Raw genomic sequence first — 22169 nt, 5'->3', positions numbered from 1 at the left:
GGTTCCGTTCAGCCATCCTTGCTAGTAGCTGTCGACAGATCTCTCCCCCCCCAACTTTTTATGCCATCTGAACTAGTGACCCTCGCCAGGCAAGCTCAAGCGAACCTCCATGATCAAAGGAGGTACACCCAGCAGTGGCTATTAGCCACAGTAGTTAGATGGAGACTCCATATTTAGAGGCAGTCTACCTCTGAATACCAGCTGCTGGAGACAAGCCTGGGAGGCCTGTTGCCTTCCTGCCCCAGCTTGTGGGCTCCCGGAAAGCATCTGATTGGCCTCCGGTGGAGGAAATGGAATAGATAGACCTTCAGTTTGGTCCAGTAGGGCTGCTCCTCTTCTGCTCTTTTTATTATGAACTTCACCCATGCTGAATGCATCTTCCCACTGCAGGGAGCTGCTGGCAGGTACCCAAGGCCTGGTATATTACCTTCCCAATGGGACGAGGGCGACACATCGGACGAGCACGGAGGTAGGGACATATTTTCTCTTTGTGCCACGCCTGCCAGCCATGGCCTCTAATGGTTGTTTGGAAAAATTAAATGAGAGGTCCACAAGCACTTTAGTTCTTGCTTGGACGGAAGCTGCTCCAGCCTCTTCGTAATTAACGAATTGTTTAGATATACTTTTCTTTCTTTGTTGCAGAGGAATTGCTGTTATCGGGGTAGCGTCCAGGGGTACATGGACTCCTGGGCCAATGTCTGCGTCTGCTCTGGTTTGAGGTACGGGGGTGAGCCAGGAAAAGGGGCCGTAGAATCGGAAGGGGCTCGGGAGGTCATAGAGTCCAAACCCCTGCTCAGTGCAAGTGTAGCTATTTAGGCTTTGTTTGGAAATCTCCAGCAGGGGAGAGCCCATCTCTGCACATGGGGCAGACTGTTCCACTGTCTCACAGTTCTTTGTTAGGAAGTTCCTTCTGATGGCTAGCCTGAATCTGCTTCCTTGTTATACCAACCCATTGATTACAAGTCCTGCCTTCAAGGGTAGTGGAGGACAATTCCTCTTCTCCTTCAGTGTAACAGCCCTTCAGATATCTGAAGATGGCTTTCGTAGCTCCCCGCCCTCTTCTCTACTCCCGACTCACAGGACTTCTTAAGAAATGAGGGTGGGAATAAGCACGCTTCGTACTGTGTGCCACGACCCGTTAATAATGTGCTGGTTTCCCCTTTCGCTCAAGAGTGGCCCGGGGAAGGGGTCATCCAGATGATCACGTTTATTATTTATTTAAAATATTTCTATGCTGCCCCGAACTTGCGTTTCTCCACCCACATTATGGGTGGACGGGGGGCTTTAACCCCGCCCCACTAGGCTCCCAGTCTGGAACGCCTAAGCCCTGCAGCCTCCCTAACATTCCTTCCTTTTCCAGCGGCCTCCTTGTCCTGTCCACGGACAGAAGCTACATCCTTGAGTCCAGCACCGAAGGGACCAAAGCCTATAGGCCTCAGGGTGTCAGGCAAGAGACGGGGGAATGCAGGCCGTTCTCGCTGCCCCGTCATCGGCTTCACTCACAGCCAGAGCTGGATCACAGTCCGTTCCATAGGGTATGTCTGAACACACGAAGCAGCCTAATCTTGATTCGGTTCAGTTCAGTTCAGTGTGGTCTGTGTTGACTAGCAACAGTTCTCCAGGGCTTCAGACAGGGGTCATTCTCTCACCTGCTGCCTGGCTCTTTCAACGGGTCGTGCTGGGGACTGAACCAGGGTCCTTCTGCATGCAAAGCAGGGGCGAGGCCACTGAGCTGGCCACTAGTGGAAGCAGGATCCTGGACTCGATGGGCTTTGATCACAGCTTTCAGAGCTCTTGCATCAATAGCTTCTTTTGGCTGTCCTGAATATCCTGGTCATCAATTTAACAGGATGACCCTGAGTTTTAATATTGGGGTAGGAGAGGGAGAAAAATCCTTCCTCTGCACTGTGGATAACAGCGCAAATCTCTTTCCTGTCCTCTTCACCTGCATTCTCAAATGCGTGTAACCAGCTGGATTATTTCAGTAGCCTGCAAAATTCTGCTCTGCTGGTGGCTCTCGGTCTTTCTTCTTCTCCTGTCTCCGGGGCTTAACAAGCAACGTTTTCTCCCACCTCCCAGGCGAAGCGAGAGGCAGAGCCCCAGGTGAAGCAAGCGAAGGTGGAGTCCTATCATGGATACGTTGAGCTCGTGATTGTAGCGGACCATGCAGAGGTGAGACACACACCTGCCCAGTCCTTGTCACCATGTTCCCTTAAATTTCCTGTGAAGCCACTTTCCTGACCTCTCCCCCCCACCCCCCACCCCCAATTCTCTTTTGTTTTAGTTCCAGCTGGATCCTGATGTAAACCGAATCCACATACGGATGCTAGAAATTGCCAGCCACATGGATGGGGTGAGTAGCCCACTTTTGCTAACTGGGGGGCCAGGAAAAATGCAATTAAGGAATTTCTTTGGCACAAAATTTAGGTATGAGGAAGACCCTTTTTTAAAAACCACCATGTTTTAAAATGTCCTTTTTTCAAGTGTGATTGGTTTATTTTTCATTTAGAAAATCTATTGCAATACTGCATACAATACGACAAAAATGACAAATTACCAAGAAGAAATTAAAAGTCACCAATTATAACATTAGACCTTCATTTAAAAACTTCCTAACTCCTCTGTCTTTGCTTTGTGCTACTTTATGCAGCTCTCTAAAGACAGGCAAACCTCATGAGCATAAAATCTTTATTCTGCTTAATATTGTTGCAGTAATATTATTGCAGTAGCCCCTGCTAACTGAGCAAAGAGACGCCTTTTAAAGTGGTGATCCTCTTATATTCAGCAGACGGAGAGCAACTGGCCTTATCCAGCCCCAGCACAGCACCCCTCCAGTGGCCGTTGCTGATATCTGCCTTGTGTTTCTTTTTAGACTGTGAGCCCTTTCAGGCCAGGGGACCATCTTATTGACGTATGATTTATTTTTCTACGTAAACCGCTTTGAGAACTTTGGTTGAAGAGTGGTATATAAATCTCCGTCGTCGTAGTAATCTATGAGTAAGCTCCATCTCTCGCCGTGCCCTTTTTAAACACCATGTTTATAGGGCATGGTGCAGCCCAGGTGAAGAGCTAGAAAGCCAAGTTGTTTCCATGCCCAGCTGATACAGAACATGTACTAGCTGGGCACGAGCCCTGCTTGCATGAAGCCCTCCTCCTCCTTTGCAGTTCTAAGACCGGCTTTCTCTCTCCTCCCTGCCCCCAGTTTTATCGGACGCTGGGTCTGCGGGTGGCAGTTGTTGGCAGAGAAGTCTGGAGCCATGAAGACGCTGTGTCGGTCGACGGTCCCCCTCGGGCAGTCCTGGAACGGTTTCTGAAGTGGAGGCAGCAGGAGCTTTTGCCTCGTATCCCACACGACAGTGCCCAGCTTATCATGTGAGGAACCTGCAAGTTTGGGGCGATGATGGGAATGAATGGAGGCGGCGGTGGAGAGGGCAGTGGGTGGTGGTTATGGACAAAGCCTGGTGCATTCTGGGGCATGCTCAGGAAGAGTACGTCTGTGGGTGGAGCCAGGGAGAGGGTGGAGCCTGGTATTCTAGGGGTGGAGCCCAGCGTCTTAGCAGGCGGGGCTTTGGGAGAGCGTTTTCCCGTGTCGGATGTGCCATGTGGTCCCTGTCTGATGGAAGACCTCTCAGCCATGCTGGCTTGTACAATTTGCCCTTGGCACAGCTGGTTCTGCCTGCATAAACCTTTCCCCCCTCTTTGCTTCTTTGCCCCTCTCCATTGGCAGGGGGTCCCCATTCACTGGCGGCTTGATAGGAACGGCTACCCAAGGCTCTATTTGCTCCAGACGCTCCGGTGGGGTCAGTATGGTGAGTTTGTGCCTCTGTGGCTTTCTTTGGAGCTTTTGCTAAAAGACGGAGGCTCTGAATTGGGAACGCACACCCTCGGCTCGGATCTTAACTCTGCCATGGCTGCTCTGGGTAGTCTTAGATAGGGAGGAGAGCTGGTCTTGTGGCATGGATTATCCCCTTTGCTAAGCAGGGTGTGCCTTCGCATGCATTTGGATGGGAGACTACTTGTGAGCCCTGCCAAATATTCCCCTTAGGGAATGAGGCCGTAGTTCCGTGGAAGAGCATCTGCATGCTTGCACACAGAAGGTCCCAGGTTAAATTCCGGCAGCATCTCTAGGAAGGGCTGCCAGTCAGTGTAGACAATACTGAGCTAGATGGACCAATGGACTGACTCAGTATATGGCAGCTTCCTCTGTTCCTAGTGCTATATATAATATGGCGAGAATAACTAGAGATACAAGGTTACCCTTATTCAGACATTACACTGCGCGTGCATACAGGTAGACGTGTATATGTTTTTGTGCGAATGCCAGTGCACAGGTCCATTTCAGAAGTGAACCTGGGTATAGGCCTCCCTCAAAGGGTACGCTTTGGAGTGCTGTACATAGGTGCAATTTGTACACAGACACTCTACATGCACGGAACAGAAGAAGAATCACAAAGTAATGTGTGTGAAACTCCCTGAACGGTTGCAAGAGAAATGCAAATGCATTATTGTCCTGGTGAAAGAGAGCTTAGTCAATGCAAAGTCAATGAAACGTGCACACATTAGCATATGAAAGAAAACTGTAGAGGTTTAAAATCCTGCTCCCTCACTCCTGATTTGCTGATTTTTTTTTCCCAGGACCACTCCGTCAGTCCCTTGGTGATGGCTTCCACTCTCTCGCACCAACTAGGCCACAACCTGGGCCTTGACCACGACGGACCTGACTGTGGTTGTGACGGCTCAAGCCCCATCCTTCCTCCAGGCCGCAGTTGTATCATGGAGTCACCTACTGGGTGTGTGTGTGTGTGTGTGTGTATTACATTGTTAAGATGGGAGGTGTCAGGCTTTGCTAAAGGGAGCCAAACCAAACTTGATCTCAATCTCCAAAATAGTGGGGGCGAATTGGTGCCGAAGCTGAACCAAAACTGCTGTGCTTTCTCGGAACCAAACCTCTAAATACACAGTCACGACCTTTTCAAAATAAGTGGTTCTCTAATCAAGCATTCTGTTTGCTATAGGATGGCTAGAGTCTTATTTTCCTTGCATTTATCCTGTTGAGTGCGTTTAAAACCACGGGGCTCTGTGGGCGCCAGGAGTCGAAATCGACTTGACGGCACACTTCATCTTTATTTTATGCCTTCTGCAAAAGCTTTTAGGGTGTTTGAACCATTAAAGAACATGAATTAAGATCTGCTTCTGACACTTTGAATGGGTGTCAATCTATTTCATGCAGAAATACCAAATAACAACCACATTTTTTTAAACTTGCTGTGTTGATTCCACCAATTCGATACACTCTGAACTGCGTTAGCTTGAGAACACCCTTTTAATTTTTTTTTGTCTTCAATATTTTTGTCCCCAAGTGGAACGGTTTCAAATGGGACTAATCTGATAGAGTTAATGTGGCAAGCCAAGATGTTTGATACTCTGCATTAAATGGGTCTACACCGGTTCAAAGCGCCTGCATTAGAACAGAGCCCAATTTTTAGTCATGGTCCAAACTCCTTGCCTCTAAAGATCTGCATTCTGAACTTGTCCTCTGCGCCAGGTTGACGCCTGGGCTGAGTTTCAGCCACTGTAGCCACCAGCGGCTCCAACAGATCCTGCAGAGCAGTCGAGTCTGGTGTCTCAAGGATGTGCCCAGCCCGGACCGCCTCGTGGAGTCGCGCTGCGGCAACTATCTTGTGGAGCCTAAGGAGCAATGTGATTGTGGCCTCCAAGAGGTAGGAAAGAATCTCTCCTGCTGTTCTTCCCATTTTAGTCGCCTGTCCCCACTGCACAGACTGAGTGGGAGGGCGGGGGGCATCCCGGATGAACAACTTCACTGCTGGAGGGTAACGTGAAAAGAGCTGGGACGGCTGCTTCTCTCTTTTGGTGAGGGCCTGCCTCAGCTTTGCTAATCTCGCTGCAGCCCGGTATCGCCACGTGCACAAGGTCTAAGCAAGGATCTGGAAATGCTCAGCTTGTCACCAGGTTTTTCATCATCATCTTCTCTCTTGTGCTTGCTCTCTCTCTCTCTCTCTCTCTCTCTCTCTCTCTCTCTCTCTCTCTCTCTTTCTTTTCAGGAGTGTTTGGACCCATGCTGTAATGCAAGCACATGCCAGCTCAAGCCTGGAGCCGAGTGTGCCACCGGGGGAGCCTGCTGCCATGAGTGCAAGGTAGTTTCCTACCACAGTGAAGTTGGCATGCCATTTCTAGTCCCATCCCGCAGGGACACCCCATGCTGGGGGGGAAAACAAACCAAAACATTCTGTGCTCTCTTTTGTGCATCCTTATGCAGCTCCGTACGGCTGGTTTTCCTTGCCGTGAGCCCCAGAACGAATGTGACCTCCCCGAATTCTGCAGCGGAGCCTCCCCGCACTGCCCCTCCAATCTCCACAAGCAGGACGGGACGCCATGCAGGGGAGGCGAGGTCATCTGCTATGGCGGGACCTGCCCCCTCTACTCCAGTCAGTGCCAAGAACTTTGGGGTCCAGGTGAGCTTGTGGGTGCACAGGTGATGCTTCGGCATCTTGCCTGGGTTTCTGCCCCTGCATCTGTGGGGTGGACTCTGGCCCAGGGGAGACCCTCTTGGAGGAGCATGAGCATGATCTAGCTGAGAACCCCAGCCCTGACAGAAACCCAAAGCCCGAACAACCAGAGCTTGCTCCTCTTACAGTTACCCCCTTGGAGGCTCCTGTCCTGTCCCCAGAACCCCCTTAATTGCCGCCAGAAGGGAAACCGTGCCAGGGGCTGAGCAGCTCACCGGACTGCTCAGGGCCTCCTCAGGAGGAAGAGAAAACCAGCTCAGGCACCTGGGCGCTTTCCAGGTTAGACCCCGCCACGGGGTCGCGTCGGATCTCGGAAGGGGGCTTCCACACTTCCTGTGCGTCGCGACACCGCAGCCCCTACGCGGACCGCAGGGTGCCGTTCACATTTCCAGTGCCTTGTTTCTAATTTAATCGCTGCCATATAGAGCTAGGATGTTGTCTATCCAGCGTAAAGAAGTTGCTGTTTGGGGGGGGGGGTTTAGTTTCCGCAAGACTGCTCCCCTTGCTGTTTACGTTTCGAAGGCGACTTGCCTGAACGGAGGCGTTTTGCTGCTGTTGAGCAGCTAGGCTGGAAAGTGCCCTGCTCTGGATTGGGGCCAACCTGAGCTCCCAAAGGGGAAAAGCTACTGGTCCCTACCCAACCCCTTCTTGCTGGTCCCACGGATCTTGCCTCCAGCTGCTGCTTTACTTGGCTCAGGTCTGAACAGCAGCCGCATGGAGTACCTCCTGACCAGCTCAGTCTCTGTCTTCCTCTCTGCAGGTTCGGTCCCAGTCTCCGAGGCCTGCACGGCCTCTCTGAACAGCAGGGGCGACCTGGAGGGACACTGTGGCCAGCGAGCCAACGGCTCCTACATTCCTTGCTCCCAGCGGTGAGTGCCGTCCCTCTCGCCACGATCCATGTGCCGTGACTGCATTGGGGTGTGCAAATGTGCGCTCTGTGTTTTTATCTGGCTTTCCAGGGGAGGGGGCTGTTGCTCAGTGGAAGACCATCCGCCTTGCATGCAGAAGGTCCCAGGTTCAATCCCTGACAGCATCTCCCAGGAAGCCTGGGAAAAACCCTCCTGGAACCTTGGAGAGCTGCTGCCAGTCAGTGTAGACAGTATTGAGACAGTACTGAGCGAGACAGAACAATGGGCAGCTTCTTATGTTCCCCAGTTGTCAGGGACTGAACCTGGGGCCTTCTGCATACAAAGCAGATGTTCTGCCAATACGCTATGTATGATGATAGGAACATAGGAAGCTGCCATCTACTGAGTCAGACCATTGGTCCATCTAGCTCAGCATTGTCTTCACCGACTGGCAGCAGCTTCTCCAAGGTTGCAGGCAGGAATCTCTCTCTCAGCCTTATCTTGGAGATGCTGCTGCCAGGGAGGGAACTTGGAACCTAGATGCTCTTCCCAGAGCGGCTCCATCCCCTAAGGGGAATATCTTACAGTGCTCACACTTCTAGTCTCCCATTCAAATGCAACCAAGGTGGACCCTGCTTAGCTAAGGGGACAAGTCATGCTGGCTACCACAAGACCAGCTCTCCTCCCCATGATGATGATGATGATGATGATGATAGAAGAGAAGAAGTTGCCTTTTACCAAGATGGTGGACCTGGGGCGTTCTGTGTATAAAGCAGGTGCAGCCTCTCCATAAGGACTAGAAGCATTAGCGGAGCATTAAGTGCAGCCAGTATAAAGACTTAATCCCTCTCTGGCAGGGATGTGTTGTGTGGACGACTGCAATGCCAAGGAGGCAGTGGCAACACTAGAAACCAGCGAAAGACGGCCTCGACACCTGCATGTCCTCACAACACACCAGCCCCTACCGATGACCTCCTAGATTTGGCCATGGTATGGCCGGGCACCGCCTGTGGGCCTAGCAAGGTGAGAGGAGGCGGGTGGGGTGAGAATGGTGGGGGACTGGATCATTAAAATGTGGTTTCCTTCCCTTTTACGATTCATCTGTATCTCGTAACTTTCCAGTTCAGACACGAACTTTAGAAAGTGGTTTGGTAACCTTGCTCAGATACTCTGAACCAGTTTTGAACCAGATTAAAGTACCTTTCAAGTAAAGTAACCGCAAACTCTCTTGCTTGCAACACAGCTCCGCAAATGGAATTACAAGGGCAACGGTGGGACTTGAGAAAATGTTTGCTCTCTTTGTCAAAATATTGTTGTGTTTTTTAACTTTTAAAAACGCAAACTGAACACACACTCTAGGATTAAAAAAAGGCAGAGAAAACCCTCTTATTCTGCTGCTTGCATTGATTGAACCACTTGTTTTGAATTGCTTACCACTTTTTGCCTTTTGGTGAGGATTTAGTAAGAGATCAGTTTTGGTTCAAGGTAACAGAAAGATTTTAGGTTTGGATTCAGTTCATTGGAAACCCCTCTCTCAATGGGTTTTTGGGTTTAGGTTTGGTTTGACTCTCTGGTAAGAAGAGTATAAGAAACTGCTTTGTGCTGAATCAGACTCTTGGTCTCTCTAGATCAGGATTATCTATGCTGACTGACAGCGGGTCTACAAGGTTTCAGGCTCAGGGGTCTTTCCCAGCCGTATCTGGAGATGCTGCCAGGGATTGAACCTGGGACCTTCTGCATGCAAAGCAGATGTTCTCCTAGTGTGGAGAGTTGGAGGGACTGTGTCTCTAAGAGGTGTTGCCATTTTCCGCTTGAACATGTAGCTCTTCTGCTTCACATGCAGAAGGTCCCAGGTTCAATTCCCGTCATCTGCAGCAGTTAGGATTGGGAAGGACGTCCTCTTGCAGCCTTGGAGAAGCCGCTGCCAGTCAGTGTAGACAATACTGAGCTAGATGGACCAAGGGTCTGACTTGGTATAAAACAGCTTCCTGGGTTCCATTTTGCCACTCTCCGGCCCAACCAGGCGACCCCCAAGACCCTACTGAATCCCTCTTTCTCTAACTCCAGGTCTGCCTTGAGCAAAGATGCCAGGATCTCTCCGCACTGAAGATACCAGTTTGCCAGTGCAACGGACATGGGGTAAGTGGTGCGGGGTGAGGTGCAAAAAGGAACCCTTAGCTAGGGGGAGCGCAGTAAGAGGGAGAAGGAAGAGAGTTCATCATGAGGACTACGGTCTTGTTGAAAAGAAAGGAGAAGGCACAGGCCTAACAAGAAGAGGTTGCTTACCTGTAATGGGTGATCTTCTCCGAGTGGTCTCTGTGTAGCACTGATTGGGATGCGCCTGTGCAGTCAATCGTTTGGGAAATTAGCTCCTTGAGACAGCTCCAATGTTGCGCTCACATGATCAGCTAGGCCAATAGAAAGGGCAGCTGGCACAACTGGCCCTCGCTTCCTTCCTGACTGCCACAGGAGTCACATAGGGGACTTTCAGAGACTGCTTTGATGCTGGAAAGTGAGAACAGGAGAGTCAGTGCTGGATTTAGGCACGAGCTGAGTAAGCTGCAGTTTAGGGCTTCGCATTATAAGGGGCCTCTGAATAAATAATAATAATAATTAATAAAATTAAATGTCATGCTTTACATAATGCATTTTCATTTCAAGGTATTTCTAATGCAAACAGGCTTATTGCAAGGTAACGGCTTTGGTTAGACTACTAGTTTTTCGTGGCATCTTTGCCAAGTAACTGTAAAGCTTTATTATTTATATTTTTGTTCCCTATTGGTTATCACATTTTTCTTAATTTTTTGTCATTCTGTGGGGCCTCGTCAGCTTGACCTAGCCTAGGGCCTCAGCAAGCAACCTTGCTGCATCTGTCAAAAATCTCATCCAGCCCAGCATTCTAGCAAAGGAAAGCTGTGATTCTCCAGCAGGGATAGGAGGCGCGATGCATGTGCAGAGAGGCTGCAAAGTGTGGGCTGGGCCCAGCCCTGTCCTTGGTCATAATCTTGGCGCTTTGTTGGCTTGTGTGCCCACCTGCTGCAGGTGTGTAACAACCAAGGAAACTGTCATTGCCAGCCAGGTTGGGCGCCCCCGGACTGCCTGAGCAGCGGAGCTGGAGGCAGCGTGGATGGTGGGTCTCCCACCATTGAGCAAGGTAATGGCAAAGGCTGTTGGGCCAGTATGTTGGGGCTGCGTAGGGTGTGTCTGTGTATTTATTTACAGTGTGTGTGTGTGTGTGTGTGTGTGTGAGAGAGAGAGAGAGAGAGAGAGAGAGAGAGAGAGACATATGCAGGAGAACCCCATTATTCACAGGAGTTCCGTGCCATGAGTGGGGGGCTGTGGTAGCGAATCGGCGAATAACAGGGCCAATTTAAGTGAATTAAATTGGGGGGTTAGGTTCCCGCATTGCCCCAAATGGCCCCCTAAAGGGGGGGGGAAAGGCCAAATAAAGTGCCCTACCATGCTCTTCAGGAATCCAAGGATGCCCCCCCCACAAGAGCAAGAAAATTGCCAAAAATCGGCCGGAAATCATGGGGGGCCCCCCATTTTTTGTGTAAAATGAACCATAAAATGGCAGCCGGAATTGACCTCTGAGGTCATTTCTGGCCACCCCCGACCTGCGGCTACACGGATTTAACCCTTTCTGTGCCGATACGCACACATATACATATATACGCACATATATTTGCATATACCGAGGTTGAGTGTCCATTACCTGACTGCGAATACACGAAACGGCGGCTGCTGGACTCGCAATTAATGAGGTTCTCCTGTATAGACATGAGAGACAGTGTGTTATTCTCTGGGCTGTATTAGTCGTTAATATTCAAGACGTGCAATTATTTGTATTTTGACCGAAATTCCAAGCAAACCTCACAGTTTCCAGTAACTGTTCGTAGCTAGCATTCATTATTAAATTATTAATCTGATTTAAAAGGTATTTATGGTCTGCTCTTCAGCACGGGGGGTGGGTTATCAAAGTGGCTTCCACAGGAAAAGGAATTCGAAGACCATTCCTTGCCCTCAGAAGGGTCACAGCCAGCAAGTGGGTTCCTCTACTGGGCTGAACAGCGACAATTGTTTCCCCCCCGCTATGCAGAAGACAGCCTTCATTTTAAGAAGGTGCCGCTTGGCCTCATTAGCAAGGGGTACCTCCAAAATAGGTCCACAAGAAGGCCTGAAGGTGGCCCATATTGCCCCAAGAATCCCAACACCAGCAAATAACTACTGGAGAGAGACTATGCTGGGCTGGACAGGGACACTTGCTCTCCTCCTGCTCAAGACAAAAAGAGCCACCATTTTAAGATGGCCCAGTGGTCAGCAGTTATTCTCTCATACTGTGTGCCATGATAGGGCCTAAAGCTAGTTCCTCACATCTGAGGAAGAAACAAAGGAGACACCAGCCGCAGTCCCTGGGAGGGGAGAGTGTGGGCCGAAAAGGGGCAGTTACTCTCCCCGGCCGCCATTTTAAGAAGGTGCCTCCTTGGCCTAGTGAGAAGGGGAGAGCCCCCAAATGTCAAAGGCCTGTCGTCTTCACAGTCTTGAAACATACAAATACACACACACACACATCCCCCAGTAATAGCCACTGGCAGGAATGCTGTTCTGGGCTGAATAGGGGCAATTTTTCTCCCACAGCTGGATAAAACAGACTTTGAGAAGTGCCTCCTCCTGGCCCTGGCAGCAGAGGCCACTTAAGGAGGCCGGCCTGAGGGCGAAAACTCCATATATTAAATATTTATGAGCAGTGTCTGCCCACTCTGCCTTTGCCACCCAAAAAGGTTCCCAGGGGAGTTTCTGTAGCAAATGGAGGGAGAAGATGGTTCTCTGCCTGCAAGGCGCTCCCAGTTTCTAAAAAAGAAGAACACAGGTCTGTGTTCCCCAACTGGGGGCCCCGACAGGGCCTGGAGGTGGTTCCCTGCCCCAAAGGGGTTACACAGTCCAAAAAAGGAGTGCAATAGTCACAGGAAATATGTGATGCTGAGTTGAATAGGACAGCTACTCTCCCCTTGCTAAATTATTAATTATGATTCATAAGAGCTGGTCTTGTGGTAGGAAGCATGACTGGTCCCCTTAGCTAAGCAGGGTCTGCCCTGGTTGCATATGAAGGGGAGACCTGATGTGTGAGCACTGTAAGATATTCCCCTTTTAGGGGATGGAGCTGTTCTGGGAAGAGCATCTAGGTTCCCAGTTCCCTCCCTGGCGGCGTCTCCAAGATAGAGTGGAGAGAGATTCCTGCCTGCAACCTTGGAGAAGCTGCTGCCAGTCTGTGAAGACAGCGCTGAGCTAAATAAACCAATGGTCTGACTCAGTATATGGCAGCTTCCTATGTTCCTAATATTATACAGCTTTTCAACTAAAAAGTTGTCAAAGTGGTAGAATAAAAATGCAGATATACATAAACACAGGATAAGGTGTACATACGAGGCCTCCTTTAAAGGTGGCCTTTTGCCCAATTATCAGGCATTTATTGTGATTGCATTTGTTGGTATTTAAAACCCTTTCCCACCCTGCTCTTCCACGCAGTTTTCAAGCTGCTTACAAGGGGCGGTGGGATAGATCTAAAAAGACAACCTACAACACAAAACCCCACAAAACAGCAGCTGTCCATAGTCTTCTCTCCTGCCCTTTCTGGGAAACCTGCCAATAGGTGTGGCATGCCCTGTTCTGCATGTTTCGGGAAAGAAACATTTCTCTTTCGTAGCCATCGCGATACCTGCAGAATTTTACTCGTTGGACGGTGTAGCAGTAAGAATTGCCCAGGCTTGGAGGGGAATGCCTCTTCCCTGCCCTGCGGCCTGCATTTCCGGAGAAACCACTGTTCCGGCCAAACCTGCACAACAGGGCTGGTTGGGGGGTGAAAAGAAGCAACACCCTGTTCAGAGGAAGCGCCCCGAGCCCCTTTTTTGAGAGAGGCATGCATCGTAGACATCTCCGGGGAAGTCGGGGCGGAGGGGGGCATTCATCCTGGGAAGAACAATGCATCTTTTGTGGTGGGAGCGAGGGGAAAGGTCCCCGCCCCGAGAGAGCACGGGCTGGTATGCCACGCCGTGGGCGCTGGCTGGGCAGGGTGTCTGCCTGGCACTGAATCGTTTTTCTCGCTTCCTCTTCCTTCCTTCCCAGCAGGCAGGGGCGCTTCGACTGCCTTGGTGCTGAGCAGCCTGTTCCTCGTCCTGCTGCTGGGCGTCGGGCTTTGCTGGGCCAAGCGGGTCGGGCTGCACAAGCGTCTCTGCCAGTTTGGAAAGGGCACGAGCTGCCAGTACAGGTAACGTGTGCTCTCCTGCTTTCTCCGCCCTCCACTTGATCGCTCCCCCCCGTGCCCAGACACTGACACCTGGCCCTGCGGATCTCGGTTTCTCTTTCTCAACGCCACCACCACACCGCCTCGCCCCGCTATTTGACAAGCTTCTTCACTGGGGCAGGGGGAGGCGGCACAGTTCGGGGGACGGGGGAGAGCTGGCCGGGTGGTAGCGAGCCCGAGATGTCCCCTTGGCTAAGCAGGATGCACCATGGTTTGCATTTGGATGGGAGACTACTTGGGAGCGCTGCAGGATCTTCCCCTCAGGGCAGGAGGCCGTGGTTCAAGCCTCCACATGCTTGCATGCAGGAAAGCTCAAATTTTAGAAAAATTATTAAGGTGTGTTTTATCTATTATGATTTTATCTTTTTATGGATTTTAAATGTGTTGTGTTTTATGTTTTTAATTCTGTACACCTAGAGATTTTTATACTAGGCCGTATATAAATTCAATTCATCATCAATCATCATCATCATCATCATCCCTGGAAGCCTCTCCAGGTCATACTGGAAAAGCCTCCTGCCTGAAACCATGGAGGGCTGCTGCCAGTCAGTGTAGACAATGCTGAGCTTAATGCACGAAGGGTCAGACTCTGTAAGGCAGTTTCCTCTGTTTTTGCAGCTGCGCCAGCAACCACTGGCCCTTCCCAGAGATAGGCAACCTCTCTGTCTTCACCTGTGTTCAGCTTACGGCTGAGTCCTAGATGCAGAAATTCTGGACTGCGCCTCTTGTGCGTACTTGTCTGTCACACACAGGGACTCTCTTGTGCCTACTTCTGCATCACACAGAAAAGAAACTTTTCCAGGACAGCAGTGTGTAGAAAGGCGCGATGCCATCATTGGGTGTCTTGGTGGGGATTGTAATGGAGTACAAACGTGATCAGCATAACACTTTCCTTTGTGGTTGGGGGGCAACCTGTCCCCCTTTTGGAGGCCGTTCTGCGCTGCCTTGATTTAACAGGTCTCACCCTACCTCTCCTTCCATCAGCTGCCTCAGTCTGATAACCCATTGATTAGGTCTAACCTCGTCTCTCTTCCAATCAGGATCACCCACCCGGAACCTGGGTGTTACAGCCACGCGCCCCCCGAGCGCCCCCAACCTCCGCGGTGGCGGCAGAACACTGAACTGCAGATCATGCCAAGCTCCAAGGTAGGTGGGCGGCATTCTCCCCCAGCCTGGTAAAGCCCGGGGTAGAATTGGCATGGTCCTCTGCCTTTACGGTGGGCAGCAAGGGGTTCTTTCGAGCTGAAACTGAAAAACATTTGCAATTCTAGCAACAGTTATCCTGAATGATTCAAAGCCCTATTCACCAGCTGCGTCCAGCACACGCACAGTCTCTGTCCAGTGCTAGGGACCTAGGAAGCTGCTTCCTACTGAGTCAGACCCTTGATCCATCTAACTCAGTATTGCCAACACTGACTGGCAGCGGCTCTCCAGGGTTCCAGGCAGGCGTTTCTCCCAGCCCTACCGGGAGATACTTCCAGGGATTGAACCTGGGACTTTGTGCATGCAAAGCAGATGCTCTACCACTGAGGTACGGCCCCCTCCCCATGTACAAAGCTGGACACATGTTCAGCAGTTATTCATGTATCAGGTTCAGCACAAGTGCATTAATGCACTGCCTATCTGTACCCTGCATTTGAGGGAGCTTGGACCCAGCTTCAGTCTTAAAATGCGCACACATGCACGTCTACAGACACCTGTATGCCCATAAAAATGTCCAAATAGAACTTGGAATTGATTAGAACTGGAAGGTCCTTGCCTGCGTTTGCTGACGCAAGTTTTCCTGACCTGCCTCCCACCTTTCTCCAAACAGAATGGACCTGAGACGGGTTTCAAAGTGCAACTAAAACCGTTAACAGCGTGATTTACATTCCTGAATAGGCATTGCACTCTTTCATCCCCCACCCCGCAAATTCACAGATCTTGTTTCCAAATTCCCCACCCCCATTCAGATTGGAAATTGCGTGGACTTTTCTGCAGGTCAAATTAAGTTTCAGCTCAAGGCTGGTGACAAATGGCGTGTGTGTTTGTGTGTGTGTGATGGTTACCATGGTGGACGTGTGTGGGCAGGGCATCTCTCCTGGGCTGTTGCTTTTGGTGGTGGGTGGCCGGGTTGAGGAGCTGTTATCACAGGTGGCTGGAAGGATGCTGTCCAGATCGGTGCAAAGAGGTGGCGTAGGATCCACTGCTATTGATGACTGGGGTGCGTGGTCTTTTCCCAAAAAGAAAGTTTAAAAAAAACACGATTAAAAAAACCAACAAAATATGATAAATAAAACCACGTCGTTAAACAGCATCGAAAGCAGTTAATGTCTCTCTGTGGTGGAAATGGATGCATGGCTATGCTCTGAATAGGGGAGACACTTGCAAATGCAAGGTTACCCCCTTTAAGCCCCTTTAAATCCCCGCTGGTATGTTTCCAAGACTATGGGGAAATTCCTGTATCGGGCAGCAGAAATATAGGAAGATGCTGAAAGGCATCATCTCATACTGCACGGGAGATGGCAGTGGTAAACTTCTCCTGTATTCTACCAAAGAAAAACCACAGGGCTCTGTGGTCGACACGGACTCGAGCGCACACTTTACTTTAAATTACGGGGTCCCCGTTTACTCTCTAGGGTTGTGGCCAGAATTTGGGCAAGGATGGAGTCCAACAGCACCCTCAAGTGGCCAGAGGGAGCTACTGCTACCTCCCAAAAGCCAAGCCTATTGGATTTGCTGGCTGGCAAGAGCCTAAATCAGGATTTGCCCCTCCTGCAGATGCTGGCCTACAACTCCCGCAATCCCTGGATATTGGCCACTGTGGCTGGGGATGATGGGGATTGTTGTCCAGAAACAGCTGGAGGGGCTGAATTGAGCAGGCCTGGCTTAAATCCTGTTACAACTGGGCAACCTGTGACTTGAGGTGGTCTTGTCGGGATCTAAACGTTCTTAATGGTCATAATATGGGTAAACACTGCCATGGCAAAACGGAAGCAGATTCTGGGAGTGATCCAAGGTGCGGATTTAATCCCTGAAGGGATATTCAACGTGGGACTCTCTCGATGTGCATTTCTCTCTCTTCCTCTTTTCTTGCTCACCGTCTCTGGTGCATGGTGCATGGTTGCCTCTGCACGGATGTTTGTTTGCCTGTCTCACCCTTGGCCCTGCATGCCACTGGCACAAACAGTAACACCCTCTGTCCATCTCTCTCTCTCTCTCTCTCTCTCTCTCTCGTTTCTTGCCGCTCTCTTCCTGTTGTGCTGCAGCCTGCTCCCCTGGGCGCCACTCGGCCCAACCCGCCGTCCAAGCCACTCCCGCCTGACCCGACCCCAAAGGGTCAACAGGTAACAACGCGAGGCTGGAGGAGAGAGGGAGGGGGCAGCTCTAGCGGCACTCTCAGCAGCTGCTGCATGTTTCTTTCTCCCCACCCCGTGCATGGACTCAGAAAGCAGGGGGCTGGGGTGCAGGTGACCTCTGGCAGGACCTCTCTCCCCGCAGTGCTCTGCCACTGAGTTAACGGCCCTTCCCCAAGAGGCTCCTGGCATCCTGGCCCGATTGGCAAGCCCTGGAGCGTATTAAGTAGCTCTCCGAGGCTTCAGGCGGTGATCAGCCTCCAAAGGCTTCGGAGAGGCCAGGGACTGACCTGGGACCTCCCGCATGATGCCAAGCGAAATGCCCGACGGCAGAGCGCTGGGCCCTTCTCTCCCCGATGGCGAGGAGCCAAAGAGGAGATCAAACCGACGGTTGCTTTGGTAGCCAGTTATGTTCCCTTCCCAGTTTGGCGGAAGCTAGTCCCGGCCCCCCGTTGGCTAGCCAGCCCCCCTAACACCCCCCCTATTCTGTTGCTCCCCCACCCAAGCATGTGTCTTCTCTCTTTCCGGCCACCCCCCTCTTTCTGCCAGGCTTTGGTCCAGGACCGGCCAGCGCCCCCTACGCGCCCGCTGCCTGCTGACCCCATTCCTAAAGATACTCAGGTAACCCCGCACTCTTGTGGCTGTTTCTGGTCGCGGCAGCCTTTTAGCGAGGGAGGGGGAATGGGTGGCGATTGGTTTGAGGGGAGGGGAGACATATGAATCACCTGGCAGAGGAGGGTCTCAGGACCTGGTGGGGTGGGGGAGGGACATTTGAGCATAATTGACCCAGCCTCTGCAAAGCGAGTCACGCTTGCTCTGTCCCCCCACACAGCCCCCCGGCCCCGCCAAGCCCCCGCCTCCCCGGAAACCGCTGCCTTCGGACCCGCCCCGGACTGAGCTGTGTGCTGTTCCCAACTACGACCCCCGGGTCCTGATGCTGCCGGCCAGGTGAATGGAGAGGGCGGAGGGGATGCTGGGTGAGAGAGGGAGGCATAGATGGCTTCTTTTCCAGGAGTGGGGAGCTGGGACGAGGGATGGCTGGGAAGAGATTGCAACATGATTTATGGTCCTCCTCATTCCCTGGCTTCGGGGCGGGTGGAGCGACTTAAAACCAGAGGGTGGTGGAAATGTCGCACCCTTCCAAAGGGGCTCAGCCACCGTGAACTAGTTTTGAACTAATTCAGAGGCATTTAATGGAGAATCATCTCAAACTCTCTCGCTTGCACGTGAATTGCAGGTGTACAATGCCTTGTTTGCATGTTTTTGTGCACCGCCTTCGGAGTGGGCGGTATATTAAATGTTTCTAATAAATAAATTAAAAAACAAAACAATTTCCCGTGAGGATAGCTGGTGTTTTTTGGTTTTTTTTTGGTAGTGGTTTTTGACCCGCTTTGCCACCTAAATGCAAACAGCCTTTAAAACAGGAACATAAGACACTGTTGCAGAGGGCCTGATTCCCGAAACACTTATTTTTTGAACCACTAATCAGTTAACGAGTCCCGGTGGCGGGGTTCCAGGAAAACCCTAGCGATACTAGGTTCCAGTTCAGTTGGGCTCACTCAGGGGGAAAAACAGAGCCTCTCTGAAAGGGCTTTGGAGTTCAAATGATACCCCCAGCCTGATAGCCCCTATAAAGTGCTACGAGACTCTCTTATCTCATGAAATAGATCATTTAGGAAGAAAGACTATCATGTTGAATCCTGTGCCTTCCTCTTTCTCTCTCTGTCACACAGGCCTGCTCCTCCTCCTCCTCCAACTTGCTCAACGGCCGGCTTCTCCGCGCAGGTCCAAGAAATCTAACCCAGCCTGAACCGGCCTGAGGCGTCTACCCCATCCCAGCTGGCTTTCTCTAGCCAAAAGGAGCCGTGGGATGCCGATACGCTGGACCATCTTTGGTGCTTGCTTTGCCGACTTGGTGGATGTATCAAGGACTGCGCTATGCCTCCAGCAAGGCCAAGCACCTCTTTCCGGTCTCGGAAAGTTGCACTCCAGACTTGGCTGCAGCTCAGTGATTTTTGTAAATTTTTATTGTTTGGCTCAAAGCCTCTGTCCTGCCGTGGTTTCAGAATCTGGAAGCAGGGAGTTTTGGGGAAGGGGGAAAGTCTTTGCACTGGAAGGAGGCGGCAGCAAGATTCCTCTCTGGAGGTTTGCACGTGTGTGTGGAGAGTAGCAGTCGCCGAGGGAGGCTGTTCCCTAAGGGAATCCTTCCTTCAGCAACCCTGGCTGGCCGTTGCCCGTAACTTTGGGGGGTTGGGGTGTGGGGCAGCTTTTGTTCTTAATAAAGCAAGCTGGTTCTCTCCATCTTTACAGTGTGTTTTTTTCCCCCAGGTGAGAACTGACCATGAAGGCATGGCTAAGGTGGTCAGGAATATTCATGCTCTGGGGACAGGAGGCCACACTATCTAGCTTAGTTTAGTCTTCACAATGCCTTCTTCCTCTCCCTAAAGCAGGCCTGCTCAACCTAGCGCCCCCCGCTGCCGTTCTTGGACTACAAGTCCCATAATCCCCAGCCACAGTGGCCCATAGCCAGCGATTGTGGATGTCATAGGCCAACATCTGTCGGAGGGCCAAAATGGAGCAGCCCTGCCCTAGAGGCTGTGGTTGCTTCTGGAATTGTTCCTTCCCTTTGAATTACCATCCTAGGAACATGGAAAGCGGCTGTCTACTGAGTCAGACCCTTGGTCCATCTTGTTCAGTATTATCTGCACTGACTGGCAGCAGCTCTCACAGCATCGAAATTTCATGTGAATATACAGTAATGATGCATTTTCATGCGAACATGATGCATGTCATAAATCAATCCAAAACATGTATCAAAATCCTCAGTACGTCATTACAACATATAATTTGGGGACAGCCTCACCCATTTCAACTAAATTTGCTACCGCTGTCGTGAGCAACAGCTCAACGGCATTGTTTGTGATGCTGCCGTCCAGCCCAACTCGAGAAGGCGGGCATGGGAACGGACTGAACTTGTGAAGATGGTAATTATCAGTTGAGATCACAGTGAAAGGAAAGTAGGCAGATTAGTTCTTACCAGAACAACTTGTTTATTTATCAGATTTATATAGCGCTTTCTTCTTCTTCCTCCTCCTCCTGCTGCTCCTCTTCTAAGTTTTTGATTACGAGGCCATCTGGGAAGAGAAGAGAAGTTTATCAGCCCTGTTCAATTTCACTGTGGAAAGGAGTGGGAAAGTGGGGGCCCTGTCCCTCTTGGCTAAAGGGAGGTGGGTTTTCCAGGTTGGGCTCCTCACGGGGACTCCCAAGGGAGGAACATAGGAAGCTGCCATATACTGAGTCAGACCCTTGGTCCATGTAGCTCAGTATTGTCTTCACAGACTGGCAGCGGCTTCTCCAAGGCTGCAGGCAGGAATCTCTCTCAGCCCTTTCTTGGAGAAGCCAGGGAGGGAACTTGAAACCTTCTGCTCTTCCCAGAGTGGCTCCATCCCCTTAGGGGAAGATCTTCCAGTGCTCACACATCAAGTCTCTCATTCATATGCAACCAGGGCAGACCCTGCTTAGCTATGGAGACAAGTCATGCTGGCTACCACAAAGACCAGCTCTCCTCTGAGGGGAGTCCCTTCCAGTGCTCACACTTCTAATCTCCCTTTCATATGCAACCAGGGTGGACCCTGCTTGGCCAGGGGACAAGTCATGCTGGCTACCTTGGCTTCCAACCATGGGCCCTTTCCCCCCAGGCAGGGTTGAGCCTGGGGGGCCCCCCTTGGACCTCAGGTAGGTGAGATCCAAGAAGTGGCTCTTACATGAGGACCTTAGGAAGGGAGAGGGGTTTCCTGAGGCCGTGCCCTTCCCAGGACACAGCGTTGCCCTCCTCGCCTCCCCAGCCACGGAGGTCACCTTCATGTATGCGCCATTTCTCTCGCTGGAAATTACTGAAGAGCGGCATCGCGATGGTCATCCGCACCCACTCCATCTGGGGCGTGGGAAACACAGAGAGATGCAATCAGGAGGCCGTCCTGCCTCCCAGAAAAGCAACGGGGCTCTCAAGAAAATGGCCCCACCTCCACAGCTTACTCCGGTGGCTCACCCCTTCCAACAACTGGGCCAGATCCCTCCAGGAGGATCTCCTCTCCCGTCTCCCTCTGGCAGGGACCACCCACCTAGGAATCCCTAGGCACCACCTCGGCGGCCGGGGAGGCAGGGGGCACCCAGTGGGGTGGCTACAGGCAGGGGACACGGGAGGCCCTCCCGGCAGAGGCAGGGCCCAGCACGTCCCCACTGGATGAGCGTCCCTTTCCCGGTCTGCTCCTTGGAGGGATTCAGTTCTGGCGGCTGCCAGAAGCCAGAAGGACCCTAAGGCTCCATGCTCCTAGCCCAGGGAGGGGAGAGGCCTTTCTCTGCTTGCTTCTGGGGAAACTGGTGCACACTTACATCGATCTGAGGCATGGTGCTGGCGTACCGCAGGAGTGCGGAGCTGGCGGAGAAGCAAAGTTCTCGCACCCACCCGTGTTCCAGGTGGTGGATCCAGCCATCGAGGATCTGCAGGATGGGAAAGCAGCACAGTTTCGGGGTCACTCCGCGGAGCTCAGAGACTACCCAACCCCCTTTCCCTGCTGCTAAACACGAGATTCTCTGCCAGGGGCTGTGGCCATGGCCACTAGTTTGGATGGCTTGGAAGGGGGCTTAGACAAATTCATGGAGGAGAGGTCTATCATGGGCTACTAGTCGGGTGGCTGTGGGCCACCTCCAGCCTCAGAGGCACGATGCCTCTCAATCCCAGTTGCAGGGGAGCCACAGCAGGAGAGAGGGCCTGCACACACACCTCTTGCCTGTGGGCTTCCCGGAGGCATTTGGTGGGCCACTGTGGGAAACCGGATGCTGGATTAGATGGGCGACCTCATCCAGCAGGGCTGTTCTCACGTTAGTGAGTGTGGTCCAGGGGTTCGGGTGTCAAACTCTGAGCAGGGAGACCCGAGTTCAAATCCCCGTTCGGCCATGAAACCCACTGGGTGGCTCTGCCCCAGACCCACCTCTCTCTGCCTCACGTACTTGCGAGGAGAAACATAACCATGGACACCACTCTGGGCTCCTCGGTAGAAGGCTGCGGCCTGAAAAGGTCTCCATGGAAGTAGGGGACAGCTGGAAGATCCAGCAAACTCCCGGAGTCAAGGTCTTCCTGGATTCTATCGTTCCAGGG

The 22169-nt window shown here is 51.7% G+C and overlaps 2 protein-coding genes across 15 annotated transcripts in view; one reads left to right on the top strand and one right to left on the bottom strand.

Annotated features, from left to right (window-relative positions):
• ADAM15 (ADAM metallopeptidase domain 15) overlaps positions 1 to 19312 on the top strand; it is a 27440-nt gene extending 8128 nt beyond the window's left edge. For 4 of the 7 annotated variants that reach the window (XM_053277465.1, XM_053277461.1, XM_053277459.1 and 1 more), the window contains 21 exons: positions 391 to 469; positions 643 to 719; positions 1361 to 1535; positions 2080 to 2172; positions 2285 to 2353; positions 3203 to 3372; positions 3728 to 3809; positions 4636 to 4790; positions 5546 to 5720; positions 6063 to 6155; positions 6278 to 6473; positions 7288 to 7396; positions 8233 to 8398; positions 9443 to 9514; positions 10418 to 10529; positions 13499 to 13640; positions 14717 to 14822; positions 16925 to 17002; positions 17561 to 17632; positions 17844 to 17959; positions 18745 to 19312. In XM_053277465.1, the coding sequence (XP_053133440.1) occupies positions 391 to 469; positions 643 to 719; positions 1361 to 1535; positions 2080 to 2172; positions 2285 to 2353; positions 3203 to 3372; positions 3728 to 3809; positions 4636 to 4790; positions 5546 to 5720; positions 6063 to 6155; positions 6278 to 6473; positions 7288 to 7396; positions 8233 to 8398; positions 9443 to 9514; positions 10418 to 10529; positions 13499 to 13640; positions 14717 to 14822; positions 16925 to 17002; positions 17561 to 17632; positions 17844 to 17959; positions 18745 to 18811 (2404 nt within the window). In that variant the 3' untranslated portion in view covers positions 18812 to 19312. The remainder of the gene's footprint in view (positions 1 to 390; positions 470 to 642; positions 720 to 1360; positions 1536 to 2079; positions 2173 to 2284; positions 2354 to 3202; positions 3373 to 3727; positions 3810 to 4635; positions 4791 to 5545; positions 5721 to 6062; positions 6156 to 6277; positions 6474 to 7287; positions 7397 to 8232; positions 8399 to 9442; positions 9515 to 10417; positions 10530 to 13498; positions 13641 to 14716; positions 14823 to 16924; positions 17003 to 17560; positions 17633 to 17843; positions 17960 to 18744) is intronic. The other 3 variants (XM_053277460.1, XM_053277462.1, XM_053277463.1) reach the window with 3 other exon arrangements.
• Positions 9489 to 22169, bottom strand: part of LOC128337027 (uncharacterized) — an 18703-nt gene continuing 6022 nt past the window's right edge. For 2 of the 8 annotated variants that reach the window (XM_053277514.1, XM_053277517.1), the window contains exons 8-13: positions 21404 to 21511; positions 20776 to 20945; positions 20049 to 20145; positions 15725 to 15888; positions 11091 to 11145; positions 9489 to 9880 (exon numbers count right to left, since the gene is read on the bottom strand). In XM_053277514.1, the coding sequence (XP_053133489.1) occupies positions 15865 to 15888; positions 20049 to 20145; positions 20776 to 20945; positions 21404 to 21511 (399 nt within the window). In that variant the 3' untranslated portion in view covers positions 9489 to 9880; positions 11091 to 11145; positions 15725 to 15864. Of the gene's footprint in view, positions 9881 to 11090; positions 11146 to 15640; positions 15889 to 20048; positions 20146 to 20775; positions 20946 to 21403; positions 21512 to 22169 lie in introns of those variants that run through there. The other 6 variants (XM_053277521.1, XM_053277519.1, XM_053277516.1 and 3 more) reach the window with 5 other exon arrangements.

Source organism: Hemicordylus capensis, chromosome 14, assembly GCF_027244095.1.
Source record: "Hemicordylus capensis ecotype Gifberg chromosome 14, rHemCap1.1.pri, whole genome shotgun sequence".
In the NCBI taxonomy this organism is placed as follows: Eukaryota; Metazoa; Chordata; class Lepidosauria; order Squamata; family Cordylidae; genus Hemicordylus; species Hemicordylus capensis.
The sequence above is the reverse complement of the archived record's forward strand: the minus strand, read 5'-3'. Positions and strand labels throughout refer to the sequence as shown.